The 23055-nt window shown below is 38.9% G+C and overlaps 1 protein-coding gene and 1 non-coding gene across 3 annotated transcripts in view; one reads left to right on the top strand and one right to left on the bottom strand.

The window, feature by feature from the left end:
- Ptpdc1 (protein tyrosine phosphatase domain containing 1) overlaps window positions 1-23055 on the bottom strand; it is a 69214-nt gene that overhangs the window by 16625 nt on the left and 29534 nt on the right. Inside the window, exons 2-3 of one of the 2 annotated variants that reach the window (XM_047526890.1) lie at window positions 21997-22084; window positions 12-183 (exon numbers count right to left, since the gene is read on the bottom strand). In XM_047526890.1, the coding sequence (XP_047382846.1) occupies window positions 12-183; window positions 21997-22078 (254 nt within the window). In that variant the 5' untranslated portion in view covers window positions 22079-22084. Of the gene's footprint in view, window positions 1-11; window positions 184-605; window positions 849-21996; window positions 22085-23055 lie in introns of those variants that run through there. The other variant, XM_047526889.1, reaches the window with a different exon arrangement.
- LOC124965914 (small nucleolar RNA SNORD56) lies at window positions 18683-18743 on the top strand. Its single transcript, XR_007105293.1, has one exon. It is a non-coding gene; the product is annotated as a small nucleolar RNA SNORD56 (small nucleolar RNA).

The raw sequence follows: 23055 nt of genomic DNA, 5'->3' as shown, positions 1-23055 counted from the left end.
GGACCACTTACCAGGACGAGTAAACACCCTTAATGGCTTGCTCCTGCTCACTCCAGCGGGCTGGGTTCTCATACTTGCAGGCTTTACCACCACATGCCATGGAGCACGCCATGTGCCCGGGGATGACATGCCGTAAACGCTCTCCCACTTTTGTGTACTTTGGGGTTGGACGTTCGGAATTTCCTAGAACATATGAGGAGGGAAGACTCAAAATCCCAGTCTCCAAATGGAATTGGTAACATGGGAACAGTTTCTGTCTCATCGCAGGATTGTAGATGATGAGCTGGTACTAAATCCTCTTCATCCAACATTAAAAAAACTTTCATACACAATACTACCCACCCATTAAACTGGTAATGAAGATGAAGAAACTGTAAAAGCAGATCTTTTCAAGGGGACGTTTTGTTCAAAAGCTACATTTTTAATTTAAAAAACACAAAACATTCAGTTTATCTCCTCTTACATATACATTCAAATTATTAGCCTAACAGTAAAAAGTAAAATGTAGAATTGTCAGTATTTTAAAAGGTTTAAATACAACAGTCTATCTAAATTCTTAAACAGATACAAAGGCGTAACATCTGTTAGAAGAAAGACAGCTTTACTTTTTCTCTCAGGGAAAGTTGATTTCTCTTCTGCGCGGCTGACGGAGGACACAGCCACCATCACCTGGAGAGAAGATGAGGACAGCAGCTTTGTGGCTGAGCCGGAGCCCCGGCGTGCCTGCTGCAGCCTCAGGACCGGGTCAGAAGTCGAGTGCCGACGGCCCTGCAGAAAGGAGCTGAGGAAGTGCACGGCTGAGGGTCGCCGGGGCGCATCCTGCATGGTGCCGGCTCCGAGAGGGCACGAGTTGGAGGCAGGGAGAAACCAGCCCTGGCGTGCTCATCGAGGAAGTGCACTGAGACACAGGCATCCTCTGTATGATCTGAGAGCTAGTCAGGATAGGCTGACTCGTTTCCATAGTGACCAACAAAGAAACTACTGATTCCCACTTAGATCTGAACAGGCAAAAATCTTACATGAACGGACTGCACTTTGGACAAATTGTTCAAATATAGGGAAGAATAATATGCACTTTAAAGAGATTATCCCCGAATCTAGATTACTCTATTTTGTTTCTCAAATACACTGAAGAATCTGACTGCTCAGAGAATTACTCCCAAAATAGCGTAAGGAATTTAGAAAAAATGTCTTTATGATGCAAACACTGCCTTTTACACACATTAAAAAGTTCAAATTCTATTATTCCTTTCAAAGCTTATCTTGATATTTTGAAATGAAAATCACTTCCAGTTCTCTTTGAAACAGGGCAGATAAAAAGTTAACTATAACAAAGAAGGATATGCTGGATACCTTACATTATTAAAAGACTACTCCATTTTTCATACCCAAACTTCCCTCGATATTTTCTTGATCAAACTATTTAAGAAACACTTGGCTAGAATGAATAAAGACATGTTTAGAGCTGACACAGTATCAGAAGACATTTAATTTCCTATTTTTATGAACATGAAAACCCAATTCTTGGTTATGCGACTGTTGGATGAGATGAGAACCATTAGCTGTGAGTTCGAGTAACTGAGCAACCACACCTCTCAAAAACAAAAACACAATTCTCTGCCTTTTGTTGCTATGGGGAAAAGAAAGCTTCAATGTCCTAGTGGAGGCCTATGACAAAAATCCACTAAAGTATCACATTTTTTAAGGAACTAGATGAGGGGGAGGTTGCAGTTTGAGGATAAAAGATATAAAGAAAACAGAAACTGAACAACCACCCACGTGCTCATTGTCCGCCTGTCCCCTGCTAATGTCAGGCCGCGCCGGGCTCACTTGCACTCTCCCTCGCTCACACTCTGCACAAGTGGTGTTGCAGCAGAGCACGAATGGAAGCATAACCACTGCCCCAGATAAGGCTCTCTTCTGTTTTCACCATTATTAATGCCGTAAGCAAGCTCCTTTCCGAATGCCATCTTCATTTGCCAGGAGTATGTACTTATGTCAAATCAGACAGAGCCACAGAAGCCCAACTTGGCAGGTAGTGCTATGCCCTTGTTATTTAGTATGCAGCAATGGAAAAGTCTTCTCCATCTCCAATCCAGAAAGCACAGTTTCCCTGTCAGCAGAAATGGCCTGAGGAATAGTCTAGGCAATGCTCTCATGACCCTTAGGATGAGGGACACAGAAGTCCCACAGAGATTTGCATGAGCATAAAGCATAGAAGATATATATGACAAGGAAAACAAGGAGGCACCTAATGACAGGAGACTCTTAATGCTTCAACTAAGGAGGTGTGTGTTCGCTGCCTGGGTGACAGGGAGTCCAAAAAGGTTCCTGGGTAAGGCCCTGTGCTCCTGAGTAGGCAACACGGGGAGAGCCCAGAGAGAAAGGGTGAGAAGCCCGATGAGGTCAATGACTGTGGGTGAGGGACTGTGATGGTGCTGGAGGTGATGCTGGTGCCCCAGCTCCAGTGACCAATGACATCTTTCAGCAGTTCACGTGGAGCCCATGCACTGAAGGCGAGACATGGGCAAGCTGCACGGAAGAGGTGTGGGCACCTAAGGCAGCAAGGAGTGTCCGTGAGTGACCTCAGAGACCTGGCATTGAAGGACACCTACAGAGAAAGTCAAACGTGATTCTGCCCCAACTGTACTAAAATTAAAAGTTTGCCTGGCTGTCTTTACAAGTTTTAAGAAGCAAGAATGATGAGGCTTTAATAAAAGCTCATTTGATGAGGTGTAGTACTTACGTGGACTAAACTAAGGAAGTGTGGTTTATATATGAGTAACGTCTGCTGTAAATTCTTGAAACCGGGCTGACCTCCAACGTGTGACAAGTGAACTGACTCATGGTATTAGAGTCAGTGACCCTGAGTCAGCGACCAAGAAGTGGAGCCTATTCAAAGAGGAATCTGCCAGGCAAAAGCAGCCCTCTCAGCGCTGGGAATACAGTCTGCACCCATCTGGCAGACAGTGTGACTGTCCACCTCTGGGCACAAGAGATGGGTGTAAGAGCCTTCGCTCTGCCATTGTCTGAAGGGCAGCTTCAAGACTATTCCTTGGCAAAATGCCCAACTCACAGCACAATCCATGTTTTAAATGAATTTTATTTATGGCACAGAACACTTTACAACAGGGAAGCAGACCTTCAGTTCCCACATTCTAATTTAAATAGCCTGGTTCCCTTCCCCAATTTTTCCATATACTTACAGATTTTCTTCGTATTTGTAATCATATTGTACGTACATTTTTCCTGATTTTTCCAGTCAGTGTAGGAGCATCTTCCCATTTTGTGCTCTCCTCCTTCTGATTTTTATTTAATGGAAGCACAATGATTAGGACACATTAAATTGATGCATCATAATTTACCTAGTAATTCCTTAGCTACTGGACATTTAGGCTATTATCAATGATTTTTATTTAATAATAAGACTAATATTAAACTTTTCAAGACTAGAACCAAGGTTTCTCCTTTAGAAAATTCCTGGGGATGAGATGATTGGTGAGAAAAATTAATTTTCAAAGCTTATGCTTTTATCTAGTTGAGTCTTCACATGTTTCTCCCCACCTGGTGCTGGGGACTGAACCCAGGGCCTGGCCCACACTAGGCAAGTTCTCAACCATGAAGTTATATCCCCAGTCCTTTTAAAAATATTTTAAGATGGGGTCTCACTAAGTTGCCCAGGGTGGCTTTGAACTTGTGATCCTTCTGCCTCAGCCTCCCAAGTAGCTGGGATTACAGGTATTACCACCTTGCCTGGTTGTCTTTACAAGTTTTAAGAAGCAAGAATGAAAAGGCAGAAAAGAAACATTTTGGTAACTCAACATAGATTCCCCTGCTCACTGGGGTCACAGAGTAAAACAGCATGAAAAGAAGCATGAAAGGATACTGCACTATGTCTGATGAGTTTTTGTCTTAATCCCCTTTGCCCCAGAACTCTCGCCACCTCTGTCACTTCTTATTGACTAACTACACATTTTTACTCACAGCATGTCGCCAAAAAAAAAAAAAAAAAAACATGCAAGCAACTTTAAAGGAATTATTTTCTAATTCTTAGAATAAAAGATTTTATATTTATACTGGAACCAAACTAGACTTTTATATTCTCTTCAAAATACTTATAAATTCTGTGGGTCAATTTAGTTAGTTACATATACCACACTGGGTTTCATACATCCATAAGAAAGCATATTTGCTCTAGCACTCGAAAATCAGTTTATCATTTGGAAAAACACGAGGCCCAGAATAGCCAAAGCAATCCTCAGTGAGAAAAGTGTAGCAGGAGGCATCACAATACCAGACCTTAAACTATACTACAGAGCTACAGTAACAAAAACTGCATGGCACTGGCACCAAAACAGACATGAAGACCAATAGTACAGAATGGAAGACACAGAGACAAACCTACATAAATACAGTTATCTCATTTTAGACAAAGGCATCATAAACATACACTGGAGAAAAGATTGTCTCTTCAACAAATGTTGTTAGGAAAACTGGAAATCCATAGGTAGCAGAATTTAGTTTAATGCCTAGCTCTCGCCCTGCACAAAATTCAATCCAAAGTGGATCAAGGACCCAGGCATTAGATCAGAGACTCTTCTCGTACTAGAAGAAAATGTGGGCCCAAATCTCCCATCATGTCAGTTTAGGAACCAAATTCTTCAACAAGACTCCTAAAGCACAAGAAGTAGACTCAAGGATCAATAAATGGGATGGCATCAAACTAAAAAGCTTCTTTCTTCACAGCAAAGGAAACAATCAAGAACATGAAGAGAGAGCCAACAGAATGGGAGAAAATGTTTGCCACATGCACCTCAAATACAACATTTATCTCCAGGATATATAAAGAACTCAAAAAACTTAACACCAAAAAAATGAATAACCTGAACAGATACTTCACAGAAGAAGAAATATGACTGGTCAAAAAATATATGAAAAAATGTTCAACATCTCTAGCAATTAGAGAAATGCAAACTAAAACAATACAGAGATTTCATCTCACTCCAGTCAGAATGGCATTTATCAAGAATATAAACAACAATAAATGTTGGCAAGGATGTGGGGAAAAAGATGCACTCATACATTGTTGGTGGCACTGCAGATTGGTGCAACCACTCTGGAAAGCAGTATGAATATTCCTCGGAAAACTTGGAACGAAACCATCATTTGAATCAGTTATTCCATTCCTTGGCAAATACGCAAAAAACTTAAAATCAGTATACTACAGTGAAACAGCCAATCAATGTTTATAGCAGCTCAACTCACAATAGCTAATCTATGGAACCAACCTAGATGTCCTTCAATAGATAAATGGATAAAGAAAATGTGGCATATATACACAATGGAATATTATTCAGTCATAAAGAATTAAATTATGGTATTTTCTGGTAAATGGATGGAACTGGAGACTATTGTGCTAAGTGAAATAAGCCAATTTGAAAAACATCAAAGGCCAAAGGTTCTCTCTGATATGTGAATGCTAACATACAATAAAGGAGAGAGGAGGGAAGAACAGTTCATTGGATTAGACAAAGGGGAATGAAGGGAGGGGAGAGGGGATGGGAATAGGAAAGACAGTAGAATTAATCAAACATAACTTTCCTATGTTCACATATGAATACACAACCAGTGTAATTCCACATCATGTACAACCACAAGGATGGGAAGTTATACTCCATGTGTGTACAATATGTCAAAATACATTGTACCTATCATGCATAATTAAAAAGAATATATAATTTTTCAAAAGGAAAATCAATTTAAAAGCTTAAATTGAACTGAATTATCAACCTCTATTACTGAATTGTTCAAACTGGTAGACATAACATTTTAACTTTTGTTTAAATCACCAATAGGAAAAAACAGAAGTCCTATTTTTAGATAGAACTAGCAAGACTACTTTAATTCTCATCTCATATTTTATATAATGTGGAAATATTTTAGTGTGAGAGTAATTTTATAAAGGGTCATGCTTTCCACAGACAATAGGTAAAGAGCTTTTTCATGGAGGCCACAGAGAGTCTTCAGAACATCACCTCAACAAACCCTAATCATATTTCTGTTCCCCTCCTCTCTCCCCACAGGCAGAACTTATTTGCAGGTTGCAAGAACCAACAGTACTGTTGTTTTCTCACTTACCTGCTAACAACTGATCTATTTTTTTCCCTCCTCTCACAATATATGTTTCTAAATAAGTACCTAAGAAAGAGGTGTTCAGTTTTTTTTTTTCATGAATATAAAATCTTAGGGAAATATGCATGAGTTCTTGTCTCCCTCTTCTCCCCACTTTCAAATATACTGTCTCTGAAAAAAAAGATGTTCTAAGAGAAAGCAGGAAAGTAACAAAAGGAATCCATGTGGCTGATCAGTCCTGCACTCCCTGGGCCACTGGAGTCACCACTGCATAGGAAGCATACAACTGAAAAGGGTCATGCTGAGGCCCCTTCGCCAAACACCTCTGTGGCAACTGGTTTGTTCACGGCCATGCAACCAGAGAGAGCCAGGTTTAGAATAATATGTAAGGAACCAAATGAGATATTGGTCACTGTAAATGCAAAAGTAACCATATTTGTGATAAGTACAATAAGAACAATAAACCTGCTAACAGTACCGAGTACTCAGCCTTCTTCTCTTCAATTTCTATAGAATAGGTGGTTCAAATACTGAACATCCTAAGTAGATCTGGAAGAATTGGTCATTCATTTCCTTCTATAGTCAAGATTTGGCAAGGGCTATTTCTTCCTATTCAAACAACCTTATACAACAACAGACCCAAGAATGTGTGGGAGATGGAGGTCCGTCTACTCGAATTCCTAGGTCTATAAGTGAGTCACTTCCAGGAATTTGGCTATGAGGATGACTTCCCAGTCCTGTGTTTTCCCTTTTGTGACAGGGGCTTCACTTTTCACAAGGCAACGAGCAGGTTTTTGTTTGCTCAAAATTCTTCTACTATTGAGTCAAAATACACTTCTCTATTAAAATTGGTTTTACACCTTTCCTTCAAAATTAAGAAAAAAAATTATATGATAAAATAAAACAAGCATTTTTTTGTTTTGCAAGGTTTTCAAATATATGAAGAGAGCACCTCAAGACTGTCCTTATTTGTGCTAAATCTGTTCTGACATTGTGCTAGTGTACGGCATTGTTTCCAGCTGTCACTACAACTCCTCTTCTTGGTACTTCTCTTCCTGTCATGGAAGACCTCTAAACAAATTGCTGATTGCCACTAGCATTTTCATTTGTCCCTTGTCCCATCCTCAACCTGTTCAGCTATGCCTCTGGCCTCTTCCCACATGTGTGGGTAGCCCACTCACCCTACCTGTATTCTAATATTCTATTCAAGATCATCCTACCATTCAGAAGCCCTCCTACCTTGACCTGGGCCGTGACACCTGGGTAGGTCAACCTCCCACACAGACCCCAACTTACATTTCAGCACCGCGGGGCTGTCCCCAAGGAATTCCCCTTTCACCCTTCATGGCCTCAGCATGACAGCCTAACCCCGTGGCCTGGTAGGGATGCCCCACTAAGAGGCTTTTGGAATTATTTAGGTCGGAAGGGGAAAAAAAAAGAAGAGGAAGTTCCTTCTCCTCCCTCTTTCTTTGTTAACTGCAGTAAAATACAGATAACGAAACTTACCATCTTAACCACTTTTAGGTGTACAGTTCTTTGGCATTAAGTATATTCACACTGTTGAGCAACCATCACCATGGTTCATCTCCGGAATTCCTCCCATCTTCCCAAACTGAAACTCTACCCATTCGGTCACAACTCCCACCGTCTCCTCCCCACTGTCCCTGGTGACCACCATTTGCTTTCTGTCTCCATCAATCTGACCATTCCAGATGCCTCCTGTGAACTGAATCAAGCAGTTTTTCCCTTTAGTGACTGGCTTATTTTACTTAACACAGGTCCTCAAGGTTCATCCCTGACACAACATGTGCCAGAATTTCCTTCCTTTTCAAGGCTGAATAACATCTCATTATACATATATATCACATTTTACTTATTCTTTTGTCTACTGGTAGACATTTGAGTGGCTTCCACTTTTTGGCTGTTATGCATAAAGCTGTTATGACCATGGATGTACAAATACCCGTTTCGGTTCCTGATTTCAAATCTTTTGAGTATATAGCTAGAAGTAAAATTACTTAATCATATGGTAATTCTATTTTTAAGTTATAAAGAACTGTTATACTGTTGTCCAGAACAGCTGTATCATTTTATATTCTTACCAGAAAATATGCAAGAGTTTCCATTTCTCCACATCCTTAATAAAACTTATTTTGGATATGTGTGTGTGTATGTACCTATATGTCTATATACACACACAAATGTGTGTATGCATGTGTCTGTGTGTACACACGTGTCTGTGTATATATGTGTGTATATATATATCTATATTTATATGTAGATATACATATAAAATTTTCCAACGAGTGTACAGTAGTATCTAATTCTGGTCTTGATTTTCACTTCCCTAATGGTCAATCATATTGAGCATCTTTTCATGTGTTTATCTGGCCACTTGTATATCTTATTTTAGAGAAATGTCTTTTGAGTCCTTTGCTTATTTTTGTTTGTTTGGTTTTTGGTACCAGGGATTGAAGGGGTGCTTAACTACTGAGCCACATCCCCAGCCCTTTTTATTTTCTCTTTTCAGACAGGGTCTCCTTAAGTTACCTAGGTCTTCTAAGTTGCTGAGACTGGCTTTGAACTTATGATCCTTCTGCCTCAGTCTCCTGAACTGCAGGGATTACAGGTGTGCTCCATTGTGCCCAGCATTTGTTTTTTGGTTGTTGGGTTTTTGATGCTCTTTATATATTCTGGATATTATTCCCTTATTAGATATGTGATTTGCAAATAATTTCTCCCATTCTGTAAGCTGCCTTATAATTCTACTGATGTATATGAGCTTTTAATTTTGATGAAGTTCAATTCATCTATTTTTTTCTTTGTTGCCTGTATTTTGGTGTCACACCCAAGAAAACACTGCCAAATCCAACATCATGAAGCTTAATCTTCTTTTAGACTTTAGCTATTTAGGTGTTTGATCCATGTGCAGTTAACAATTGTAAATGGTGTTAGGTAGGGGTCCAACTTTCTTCTTTTGCATGTGGATATCCAGTTTTCCCAGCACCACTTGTTGAAAAGACTGTCGTTTTCCCACTGAGTGGTCTCTGTTCCCTTGTTGAAGATCATTTGACTATATATGTGAGGGTTTATTTCTGGGCTATCTATTCTATTCCCCTGGTCTATATGTTTGTCTTATGCCATTGCCATGCTGTTTTGATCAATATGGTTTGTGGGAAGTTTTGAAATCAGAAATTAAAGCCTCTAACTTTGTTCTTTTCCAAGATTATTTTGGTTCTTGGGGAATCCTTTGAGATTCCTTCTGAATTTTAGGAAGGATTCTTTTCTATTTCTGCATAAACCACTGTTACAGTTTTAACAGGGATTACAATGAATCTGTAGTTCATGTTAGATTGTGCTGGTATCTCAACAATATTGTTTTCTAATCCATGAACAAAGGACATTTTGCATTTACTTAGATCTTTAATTTTCTTTACTAATCTTTTGTAGTTTTCAGTGCAAGAAGTTGATAATACTTGGGTCTAAACTGTCCTCACTCTACCTTGTTTGTAGGTCACAGGTTCTACACTCAGGAAAGTCATGAAGACCAGAAGTTTCTGCCCTTCCTCAGCTTGCAAGGCAGGGAAATTACTCACAGTAGCAGGCCACTGTTTTGCCCCAAGCCCCAGAGCCATAGCCAAGAAATTCTGTCCAGAGGGGAAGCAGGTCTTTACACCCTGAAGCTCTCCCTAGAGGAAAAAAAAAAATTTTTTTTTTTTGGTACCAGGAATTAAACTCGGGAGCACTTGACCACTGAGCCAAATCTCCAGTCCTATTTCGTATTTTATTTAGAGACAGGGTCTACTGAGTTGCTTAGTGCCTTGCTGTTGCTAAGGTTGGCTTTGAACTCGTGGTCCTCCTGACTCAGCCTCTTGGCACAGTCATGTGCCACCATGCCCGGCAAGAAAATATCTTTATCTGGAACAAAATATGGGTTAAGTTCAAGCCTACAGATGCTTTCGAAAACAACTGAGGCTTTGGTGTTAAGCAATTTAGAGGAGCCTGGTAGCTATCTGAGCATTAAGAGAAACTGCACATCAGTTAGCCTACCAGAGAGAACCAAAGAAAGAGATAACTAAGAACTCTTGTGAAGAAAGAACAAACCTCAGAGTGACCTCAAAAACTACCACTGCTCAAACTTAATTGGATCAGAGTGTGGAGCAACAGATGTTCCAGGGCTTTGTCAAGTAAGTGATCAGAGGGCAATTAGTAGAAAGTGCAAGCTGGTTTGCCAACAATCGAGGGAGATAGCTTAGCAGCAAGATTTGTGAAAGAGAGCGAGCACTGCTAGAATCATTGTTATGTCAAGGTGCCTACCTTTGCCTAGCCCCATGTCACACCTCTCTGAAAAGTCACATCAGAGGCTTCAAACCATGGAGAAAATAGACTTCACTAAGATGACGTCTCTAAACAAATAGGCAAACAACAGTAAAAACAAGCCACCATCTAAAATCTCCAGTTTCAACAAACAACTGGGAGATACGGAAAGAAACAGCAAAGTGTGGTCCTTACATGGCAAAAGAGCAGTCAATAGAAACTACCTGTGAGAGAGCCCAGACATATGATATGCCAAAGATTTCAAAGCAGCCATTTAAAACTGCTTGAAGATCTAAAGGAAATCATACCTAAAAAAGTAAAGGAAGTTTCATATATATCCAAAATAACTAAAGCTCAGCATACTGTATTGGTACATGTATATCAACATTTACAGCAATGCAATTCACAACAGCCAAGTCATAGAACCAGCTAGGTACCCATCAACGGATGAGTAGATAAAGAAAATGTGGTATATGTACATAATGGAGTTCTACTCAGTCATAAAGAAGAATGAAATCATGTCATTTGCAGGTAAATTGGTGGAAATGGAGAACATCAAGCTAAGTGAAATACACCAGAACCAAAGGTCAAATGTTTTCTCTCATATGGAAGCTAGAGAGAAAATAAGAAAACAAATTTTTTAAAAGGGGGAATCTCATGAAAAGAGGAGGGAAATCAACAGAGTAAAGGAAGGAGATCAAGAGGGAGGGAGGAGGTCATGGGAAAGTACTGAGGAATGAAATAGACCAAATGATGCTACGTCCATATGAATATACCATAGTGAATCACGATTACATATAAGTACAATGCACTAGTTAAAATAACAATGACAATAAGAGAAGGGAGATCAGTAGAGTAGAGCAAACAGGTCACAGAGAGGGAGGAGGAGAGGGAAAGGGAACATCCCGGGGAATGAAACTGATCAAACTGTGTGCATGTTCAAGTATGGCATAATGAGTCCCACTATTATGTATAATTACAATGTTGGTACATTGTGCTGATGACATAGCTCATCTCATTGGGTGCTTGCTTAGCATGTGCAAGGGCTGGGGTTCGAATTCCCAGGGCTGCAGGATTGGGGAGAAGAAAATTTAAAAACAAATTGGTACATTAAAAGAAATACCAAGTTTAAAAGGTAAAGGAAGCTATGATGACACTGTCTCATCAGATAGAGGATCAATAAAGAAATAGCATTTTAAAAAGTAAATGGATGGCTGGGGTTGTTGCTCAGTGGTAGAGCGCTGGCCTGGCATGTGTGAGGCACTGGCTTCGATCCTCAGCACCACATAAAAATAAACAAACAAAATAAAGGTATTGTATCCATCTACAACTAAAAATAAAAGAAATCAAAAACAAAAAAAGGCATATGGAGTCAGGAGCAGTGGCACACACCTGTAATCCCAGGGGCTTGGGAGGCTGAGGCAGGAGACTGTGAGTTCAAAGCCAGCCTCAGCAAAAGTGAGGTACTAAGCAACTCAGTGAGACCCTGTCTCTAAATAAAATACAAAATAGGGCTGGGGATGTGGCTCAGTGGTTGAGTGCCCCTGAGTTCAATCCCCAGTACCAAAAAAAAAAAAAAAAAAGCAAATGGAAATTCAAAAATAAATGAAATGGAAAGTACAAAAATATTGAAAAATTCACTCAAAGGACTCAATAGCAGATTTGAAGCTTCAGGAAAAATTAGAGAACTTGAAGATAGACTGATAGAGATTATATACTCTGAAGAATAAAGAAAAATGTACAGAATATCTGAAAAAATGTGTAGTACTAAGTATACCAATATACACACATGTGTATATGTGCCAGAAGAAAAACAGAGAAAGGAGTCAAAAAAATTGAAAGAAATGACAGCTTAGAATTTGCCAAATATGATAAAAAACAATCTACACATCCAAGAAGTTAAACAAGTTCTATGCAGGATAAACACACATATACAGAACCAGAAACATCATAGTAAAAAAAAAAAAAAAAAAAAAAAGGTAAAAAATGAGAGAAATGACAAGATTAATAGTTGTTCCTTGTCAGGAACAATGGAGATCAAAAGACTGGGGGATGACATATTCAAAGTGCTGAAAATAAAACACTCTCAACCAGGAATCTTCCTCATTCCCCCCACCCCCCAGTACTGGGCATTGAACTGAGGGATGCTCTCTCACTGAGCTACATCCCCAGCCCTTTTTATATTTTATTTCTGAGAAAAGGTCTTGTTGAGTTGCCCAGACTGGCATCAAACTCATGATCCTCCTGCCTCAACCTGCTGCTTTGTTGAGATTACAGGCACACATTGCTGTGTCCAGCTCAACCAAGAATCTCATATCCCACAAGATCATCTTTCAAAAATGAAGAGAAATTAAAGGCATTCCCAGGTAAACAAGAAACAGAATTCGTTGCTAGAAATACTAAAGGAATTTCTTCCAGTTAAAAGCCAAGTTACCCAAGACAACGATGTGACTGCACATAAAAGAAAGAATGGCAGTAAATTACAAAGGAGTATAACATAAAAGACAGTAATTACATAAGACAGTATAAATGTTTATTTCTCTCCTTTCTTCCTTTAGGTAATTTAAAAAATATGCATGTACAAAATAGTAAGTGTGTGATTGCATTTTTGGATCTATAACATTCAGAAATGTAATCTATATGACAAGCACAAAGGAAGTAGGTGGGAGTAGAGTTGTACTGAAGTAAGAAAGTAAGAACAGGAACTCAGAACTCAAAAGAACAAAGGAAGAAAGCCAGAAAGACCAAAACAAGAAATTCATGTTAATAATAATCAATGATTAACAATAAACTAGCACATTCAGAAAATGTTAGGAGCTTACAGCCCAAGAATAAAAAGAACAATCAACCAATTTAAAAGTGGGCAAAGAATCTGAATAGACATTTTCCCCATAAGATGTAAAAATGGCCAATAGGTACAGGAAGAAATGTTCAACATTATTAATCATTAAGGAAATGCAAATCTAAACAATTTGACTTACAGTTCTTCAAGATGTTAAACACAGCAATTCCACTCTGAGGTTTATGCCCAGAGCAACAAAAAAAAGTATCCATATAAAAATGTGTCTGCAAATGTAGCCAAATGTGGAAGAAATCCAGGGTCCATCAACCCAAATGGATAAACAATATGTGATATATCCCTACAATGGAATATTATTCAGTAATAAAATGGATGAAGTGCTGATATACAGTAAGCCATGGTTAAATCTTGAAAACATTATAATGTTATGCTAAGTGAAAAAGGGCGGACACAAAAGACCACATATTGTATTATTTTACTTATATTAAATGTCCTAAACAGGCAAATTCATAGACAAAAAGTGACTACGCGTTGCCAGGGACCAGGGAGAAGATGGAAAAGGGACTGATTGCTAACTGGTACATGGTATCTTTTTGGTCTGATGAAAATGTTCTAAATTTATATGGAAGTGATTGCACAATCTTGTGCACACACTAAAAATCAATGACTACTTCAAAAGGCTGACTTTAATTATATAATTACACAGTATAAGTTAAATTGTTTACAATTATGTAATTTTTATTATAGCTCGATAATTTTTTAAATGGGCAATTTGAGGGGTCATTTCTTCATAAAAAAACTTCCCATCCCTCGTCAAGTGGAAGTGGGTGGTGCTGCACTTCCTCTGCCAAAGCAGTGTAATGAAGGCCTAGCCTGAGCTGAGCCTCTACCACCACACAGCAACAGAAGTCTTACCACAGTCCGGGTGCGGTGGTGCACGCCTGTAATCCCAGAAGCTCAGGAGGCTGAGGCAAGAGGACTGAAAGTTCAAAGACAGCCTCAGCAACTTTGTGAGACCCTGAACAATTTAGTGAGACCCTGTCTCTAAACAAAACATATTTTTAAAAAGTGGGGGCTGGGGATTTAGCTCAGTAGTTAAGCACTCCTGGGTTCAATCCCTGTTCCAAACAATACTTCTTACCACAGGTTTTGAAGCATGGATAGTTACTTTTGGCTCACCATCTCTTCCCATGCCAGTAATCCAGTGGTGACCTAATCCTCCACACCCATGAAGCATCAGAGACTAGTTGAGACTAACAAGCACTCTAGTTCCCCTCAAATGTCTTAGGAAGGCCCAGTGGGGAGACAAACTCCACATCCAATTGGCAGCAATAAAAATGAACAATGCAGCATGGAACTGAGCTGGCTGACGTGGCCTGTCTACCCCACTGTGAGTGGAGCCCAGAAAGGGGCTGAGCCTCCCTACACCGACCTGCCATCAATGAGGAATAAGGCAGAATGAAAGGGTGAGGCAGGATGACCAACGTTCCCACCCACTCCCTAGGGCCAATGGGGTCCAGTGGGAAGCTAAGCCCCATGGCAGCTCTACACAGCATCCATGAGAAAAAAGCAGTGGTAGAAGGCAGGGTAGCTGGTACTATGCTTCCTACCTCTCCTCTGATAAGGTCCCCAGGGCCCCGCAGGGAAATGAGCTTCAGCCACATCTTGCAGCAACAAAGTGGTATGAGTCACCTTCAACTTCCCCTCTCCGGTGGCAGTGGGGTCTGGATTAGCAATCTATCTACTCAGAGAGCTGATCTTACACTTCTTCTCAAAGGCAACATGACAGTGCAGGGCAGAGCCTCATTTCACCATGAAGGTGTCAACAGAGCTGGTGAGAGAGCTGAGACTCTACCTCCCCATGTGCAACGAGGCAGTGTCAACAAGCACTCTGCTTTTGTTGGCCGAGTGTCGGCAAGGCTGAGCAGGAAGCGGAATATACACACCTTGGTCCCGAGATAGACTTCAATAGAGGCTGCCGGCTAACATGAGAAAACCTAGGGTCCAAAATGTTCCAAATACAGTTGAAAACTCACTTGTCATACCAAGAATCAGGAAAATCATAATTTGTGTCAGAAGAAACAATCAACAAATGTATGATACATTGAAATTATTCAATAAGAACTTTATAATGTCTTGGCATTGATTTTTAAAAGAAATGGGCTTTTATACAGAATGTTTTCTGATCTTGATGGAAGCAAATTAGAAATCAATAAAAGAAACACAACAGGGAAAATTTCCAAAGACTTGGAAATTAAACATCAAACTTATAAATAATTAATGAGTCAAAGAGGAAGTCTCAGTAGAGTGCCTGCCTCTCATGCTGGAGGCCTGGGTTCGAGTCCCCAGCACTGTGGGATTGTGGAAATAACAAACAAACAAAGAGGAAGTCTCAAAAGAAATTACCGAAACACAGAAGTGAATCAAAGTGAAAATACAACATACATAGTTGGTGGTAAAGCACAGCTGTAAAGGAAATTTATACCACTTAATACTTATGTTAGAGAAGAATAAAGGTCTCAAATCATAAGTCCCAACATAAGACACTAGAAAAAATAAGAGCAAATAAATAGAGCAAGCATTGGAAGAATAAAAAGTAAGAACATATATCAATAAAATTGAAAACAGGAAAACAACGATGAAAATCAGTTAAACTAAAATCTGGTTCTATGAAAAGACGAAATTGACAAAATTCTAGAAAGACTGACAAAAAGAAAAAGAATACACAAATTACCAACGTAAGAAATGAAACACTCTATCACTATAGATCGGGCACTCATTTAAAAAACAATAAAGAACTAGTACGAATAACTTGGTGCTCCTAAATTTGAAACTTATAAGAAATGTATTAATTCCTGGATTGGGTCAACAGAGGTAAAGATGCCAATCTCCTTGAACTGATTTATAGGTTTAATTCTCATCAAAATCCTAGCAAGGCTTTTTGCTGACAAATACAAGCTTATGCTAAAATTTATATAAAAAGTCACAGATTTGGGCTGGGGAGATAGCTCAGTCAGTAGAGTGCTTGCCTTGCAAGCACAACGCCCTGGGTTCGATCTCCAGCACCGCAAAAAAAAAAAAAAAAAGTCACAGATTCAAGTTAAAAATGATCTTGAAAAAGAAAAATACAAGGGAAGCGTTACTCTACAGTAATCACAAAAGGGTGGTACTGGTGGAGGGGCAGATGTATAGATCAATGAATAAGAAGAGAGAATTTATAAACACACCACACAATTTCAAAACACTGGAATAGGCTGTGTTCTTAAGATCTGACACCAAAAGTACAATCCACAGAAGAAAAACTGTACTTCCTAAAAATTCAAACTTTTTCTTGGAAAAAGATCATGAAGAGCTGGAAAGGTAAGCTACAGATTGGGAAAATGTATTTTCAAAAGCATATGTCAAATAAAGATCTAATGTCTAGATTGTATAAATTAACTCTTAATGCCCAATAATTTTAAAAAATCCAATTAGAAAATGGACAAAAGACATGCACAGACAGGTAAGAGAATACACAGATGACAGATAAGTACATGAAAAGGTGGTTATAATCATTAGCCATTAGAGAAATGCAAATTAAAACCACAAAGAGGGGTTGGGGGACAGCCCAGTGGTAGAGTGCTGCCTAGCATGCACAAGTTCCAGGTTGGATCCCCAACCTCAGAAAAACAAAATAAAAAAGCAAGGCAACAACACAGATAACAGTACATCCCTATTAGAATGGCTCAAATAGTGGCAACACCTAATGCTGATGAGGATGCAAAGAACGTGATGGTTTATACAATGCTGGTAAGAATGTGAAATGGTCCGACCCCTCTAGAAAACAGTTTGGTAGTTTTATTCATAATAGCCCCAAACTGGAAACAACCCAGACAGACACCTTTCAATCAGGGAACAGATAAACATGCTATTGTACATCCATACCATGGGATGCTACTCAGCAATACAAAGGAATACACTATCAAAACACATGACAACCTGGAAGAAACTCAAGGGAATTATACTGAATGGGAAAAAAAAAAAAAAGCCAATTCTAAAGGGTTATACACAGTATGACTTCATTTGCATAACTTTGCTGAAATGACAAAATTATAAAACTAGGGAACATTAGCAATTACCTTGGATATAAAAGGAAACAAGAGGCACCCTCCTGTTGACAGAACTGCTCAGCATCTTGACTAAAACAGTGTCAAAATCTTGGCTGTGATGAGTGTGCTATAGCTCCTCAAGACGTTATTATCAGTGGAAACTGGGTAAAGAATAAGTGGGATTCCTCTGTATTATTCCTTACAACTTCACGTGACTATCTACTTAGCTCAACATTTCAATGTGTATGTATATACAAAGGTGTGTCATCAAGAAAAAACACACGGTAGGCGGCCCTAAGCAGGGGTCATCTAGCAGAGGTCAGGGATAAGGCAACTAGCAGAGTGGTGTACAGACCATGGCTGTGTGTGGAAAAAATGCTGAGGCAGGTAGTGGCAGGCAGGACTGAGAAACTAGTCAGGTAAAGGGACCGAGTAAATAAGTCAGCCCACGGGGAGCAAGAAGAGCCAGGATTCTCATTCTTTTTTTCGAAACAGCAAATCATGCAAAAGGTTTATTTTTGTTGTGGCTGATGGACTATAAAAGGGAAGACAGTAAAAAAATATGGAATGCTTCATGAATTTGTGTGTCGTTCTTGAGTAGAGTCCATATTAATCATTCCAGTTGTAATATATGTGAGCACAGGTTTCTCAATGTTGAGGAAGGAAATTATAAACAAAAAAGGGGAAAAAAAAGGAAAAGCTGGAATGATGGATAATATTGAACTCAAATTGAAAGTAACAATGTGAAATCATGGTTTTCAATATGTGTAGAGAGAAACAGCAATAAAGAAACAGCAATAAATATACAATATTTGTAAAAAAAAAAAAAGATGCAATATGTAAAAAGCAGGTAGATACATATGTATATATATAAACACATATTCCGTAGCTTGGTCCCCTGAGAGGGTTTGTGAACCTTGACATACCAATAGTAGTGAGCATGCCTAAATATTGGTTTCTAAGTACCATCCATTCCCCCACTAAAAGGAACAAAATCTCCTTACAGGCATGGTTGATTTCAGGGTTGGGGCAGAGAAAGAACAAGATGGAAAATCTTACTGAGTCAGAGAGTGAAGAATGCAGGAATGGTGAGAACATGTCAAAAGAACACAGTTGACAGCTTAAGGGGCTCCTAGTGGACAAATACAGGACAAGTGAAGACTCAAAACAAATGACAGTAAGATTATATTCCACTAAAATAAGTAACAAATAAGTGAGGAGAAAATTCTTCTTTATGATAATAATAAATGAAGAATGAATGATGGAAATTGAAATTCTCCCTTTAGTTACCTATCCCAATAATTAACTCAGGCAAGAAACATGAATGGGTGCTAAAATTACTGGTCAAAGCTGGATGTGGCAACAGCAGTTCACCTGGTGAGTGTTGATACTTCAGGTCTGAAAGAAGCTGAAAAAAAAAAGCTGGATGTGGAATAGGATATTTACATGGTCTCAAAGCATCTTTCCATAAATCATTAACTATGAAGGGAAGACAGAATATCTTCAATGGGCAAATCTGGGAAGATACCACTTTACTGATATGATGACATTTAACATTTCCAATCACGGGACAAAATGACTTCTTGTGGTACTTGAGGAATGCAGTGAGAAAAGTAGTCACTTCTGTGACATTTCTACCCAAAATGCACAACCTCAGACTTACCATGTGGAAACAGCAGACAAACCCAAATTGAGGAGCATGCTGCAAAATAACTAGCCTGTAATCTTAAAAGATGTTAAAGTCATAAAGGTCAAGAAAGGTCCAAATAAGGTCAAGATACTTGAAAGGGTTGAAAAAACATTAGAAGAATCCTATTGGGTCAGTTGACAAACTGAAATGAAGATTTATGGGTGAATAATAGGAGTTTTTATGTGTTTTCCTTATAAATGTGCCATCAGTTTGAAGTTATTTCAAAATAAAAAAATTAACATCACCAAAAGAGAGTCATCATGGGCATCTTCCTGATGGAGGAATATTGCACTCTCATGAAATATTTTTGACAACCAAAGAAACAATCTGACTTGACACTATATCCATCCTCCAACTTAGAGGACATATTATATGGGCATAATTAGCAAAATAAAGACCATGGCAAACTTCACAGGGGGAAAAAAAAAAACAAAAAATTGATTTCTTCAACCAACAGACTATAGGCAAAAGAGGCAAAAACCAAGTTTAAAAAGATTTGAGCTGCATAGCAACCGATTATAATGTACTGACCTTTTGAGGATTCTGACATAAATGCTATACCTAAGTATAACTATGGGCTGTATCTATGAGATAATTAGGAATTTGTACACTGTTTATATATTTGATTATATCAAGCAATTATTAATTATTTTTGTTATGGCAACAATGATGGGTTATTTGATGAATAAAATGATGTGATGCCTTAAGTTTGCTTTAAGAAATACAAAGGCAAAGGAGGTGAGTGGAGGAAGTGAGTGCCTGAAATGGTTAAGGCTGGGTGATGGCACGTACTTCAGGGATGGCATGTCATTGCGGATGACAAATGCATGGGGACAAGGGACCTTTATTTTATTCTGTATATTTTTGTGAATGTGTGAAATTATCCATAATAAAAGTGGTGAATTTTGTTTTGATTTGGAGTAAATTTAAATCTAGGTCTGCCTCACTCCAAAGCTAGTTCTTGATGAGTTTTCTGTTTTCCTTTGAAAATACTTCATGTACCTCCCCATTAAATTTTCCTATGATTCATTGGACAACATTTAAAAAACTACTTCCACCCTAAAACCTAATGAAGTGGAATTGATTATCTTCATAAATATCTGCTTTAAGAAAGTTGGATATAAAGTACATTTTATTTTTCTAGATATTTTTCTAATTAAAAGCTACATTTGTACAATGAGGAAAATTTTAATTAAAAAATATTTTTGGAAAGGTAAAAATCAGCTTACCTGGTGGATCACAAAAGAGGTATTACAATCTTCCCTTCCTGGGGGCATTTGGAAATGTGTAGGGGTTTTTTTTGTTGTTACTGGACCTGGGGATACTACTAGATTTAGTAGTTGGGGCCAGGAATGCTAAATGTCATCAGTACTTAACCCTAAGTGCACCCAAAAGCCAATAGAGCCCCTGTTGAGAAACAGCAACTAAGATCACATTCTAAAGAAAAAAGAAGAGTTCTGACTGTCAGACTTGTTGGCTGGAATGTTCCTTTGGGGGGAAAATATTCTACAATGTAAGGAGCAAGCAGACGCCCTTATTGTGTTTGTTTTAGAAAGCACTTCTCTCTAAGACCATGGGAACTAACAGGCAGTAAATCTGGCACCCAGAGGCTGTCCACAAAGAATGGTTTCCAGCAACATTAGTGCTTTTTAAGCCAGACGTAATAGACAGGAGGAGGAGGAGGAGGATCTACAAGGATCTGAAAGTCAGCCAAGAGGGAGAGGCTAGTTTTCTTGATGAAGGAGAGCTCCCCCTGGTGGAGTGGCCAGATTCCAATAAGAACACATCAACTTTGAGAAAAGATGCTCCCTGGGAGCCACTGAACTGAAATTCCTTCAGTTAGACCCTTCCTCCTCTGTTCTTTCATCATCTAATCCATACTCTGAAGAAATTCTAGCAAATTTCCCTATACATAGGACTAAAGTGAACTTGGGTAAAAACCAGAGTGGACAGTTAGAAAGTACAGCAAGGAACATTGCCAAGAAAAAATAATCAACATCTCTCCTGGCTAACACTTGTAGGCCAAGGTCATGGTTTGGATCCTAAATGTCCCCCATAGGCCCATTATGCTAAAGGCTTGGTCACCAGTCTGTGGTGTAACAGGAGGTGATGGAACCTTCAGGAGGTAGGACTTAGTGGAGAGAAGTTAGGTCACTGAGGGTGTGCCCTTGACAGGGATATTGGGACTCTAGACCCTGCCTCACTCTCTCTGCTTCCTGGTTACCCTGAGGTAAGCAGTTTCCTCCACCATCTGCTTCTGCCATGATGTTCTGCCTCACCACAGGCCCAAAAGCAACAGGGCCACCCAACCATGGACTGAAACCTCTGAAACCATGAGGCAAAATAAACATTTGTTCCTTAAGTTGATTTGTTTCAGATATTTTGTCACAGTGATGCAAAGCTGACTAACATAGCCAACAAAGCCAAAGCAGGATCTGGGCAGGTCCCAGCTTAAACTGTGGCAGAGTGAGGGGCAAGTGTGGCAGCTGGAGTCCAAGTTACAGCACGCTTCCTTAGCTGAGGTGCCACAGGAAAATCAAAACAGTGTGGGAGGGCAACAGAGGAGAGCAGAAATAACACAGAGAAGTGGGACTTGAGTGCTTCTGAATGTGCTTTATACGTGACACTTGCAAGTAACTACAGGAGAAAGAAATGAATGGTTGATTCACAAGTAGGCGGTTGATGACAGGAACAAACGCATAATTTCAGTCTAAGATAATAACGTAGGAGACAAACACTGTTTGCAACATCCCTTCTGAAAAGGCCAAGATTATTATTCAGGGTTTTAATGAAAAGAAATTCTAAAAGGCCAAAATGGTAAGGCAGAAATAAACAAAAGGCCTTAAATAACACCTGGACCTTGGAATTCTAAAATAAAGAACAGAGCCTTTTCTTTCATATCCCTTCACACAGTGACTTATTAAACACTAGTTTGAACACAGATAAAAAGCATATTGAAGAGATATTACCTTTCATGTTTGCAGCATACCCTCTATTATTCACCAATGTGGAATATGGCTGTTTGTTTTGAGGCAAGACTCCTGCGGCCATGGTAGTCTATTGAGGGAGAAAAAAAGATTTTTAAAAATTATTTTGGGGGGTATTTATTCACTAATTGCCCATAATATGCTAGACCTCTGCTGTCTAATATGGCAGTCATTAGCTAAGTGATTACTCATACCTGAAATGTGGCTAGTCCAGGTTGAGATGTGTTAAATGTAAAATACATGTTCTGAAGACAGTACCAAAAACAAACAAAAAGAATAAAATATCCAATTTTTTACACTGATCACACATTGAAATGATATTTTTTATACATTGGGTTAAATAATAACATTGCTGTAATTAATTTCTCCTGGTTCTTTTCATTTTGTTGCTACTAGAAAGTCTAAATCCAATATATCGCTCACATGTGCTAGACAATAAGGATGTTACAGAGAAAATAAAACATACTTATAAGTCAGGAGTCTACAGGGAAGATAAGACGGAGACATAAAAACTGCTACAAGTGCCTGTGACCATGCTGTTTCTTCACCCCTGCAGTAGCGGGTGAACTCTTGTGAGAGTTACTTCCTGGTCAATTTGTGGGTGAGTGCTTCAGAGGAGCCATGGTGTAAAGACCTCCTTATTTACCCCAGGGTGATAGTGAAGAGGCTCCACACAGGTAGTGGTTAAGGTTTAGGGTCCCAGGAAGATCTAATGTTTTTGTTGTTGCAAAATCACATATTGAGTATCAATGATTGTAGGACAGATACTATAATCAGTTTATTAAATTGCTAGAGATTCTTAAAAGATTCTATAAACCTACTGGAATCTCTTGCACCAATAAATTAACAATGGAATTAAATTCAGGCTTACTGTTTTTCCTTGAAGCATTTATTTATTTCTGTAAGGAAAAAAGATCTCTTCATGAATCTCAGTGATTCTTTGAGAAGTTCAAGTTTGCCAAAATTTTACTTCTAAAACCAATTTTTAAATGGCAAAAGGTATAAAATTTAAAATCTGAAGTCCCATTTGATGAAACTGTT

The sequence above is a fragment of the Sciurus carolinensis genome, chromosome 15, assembly GCF_902686445.1.
Source record: "Sciurus carolinensis chromosome 15, mSciCar1.2, whole genome shotgun sequence".
Taxonomy (NCBI): Eukaryota; Metazoa; Chordata; class Mammalia; order Rodentia; family Sciuridae; genus Sciurus; species Sciurus carolinensis.
Note: the sequence above shows the minus strand (reverse complement) of the source record. Positions and strands in the feature narration are given on the sequence as shown.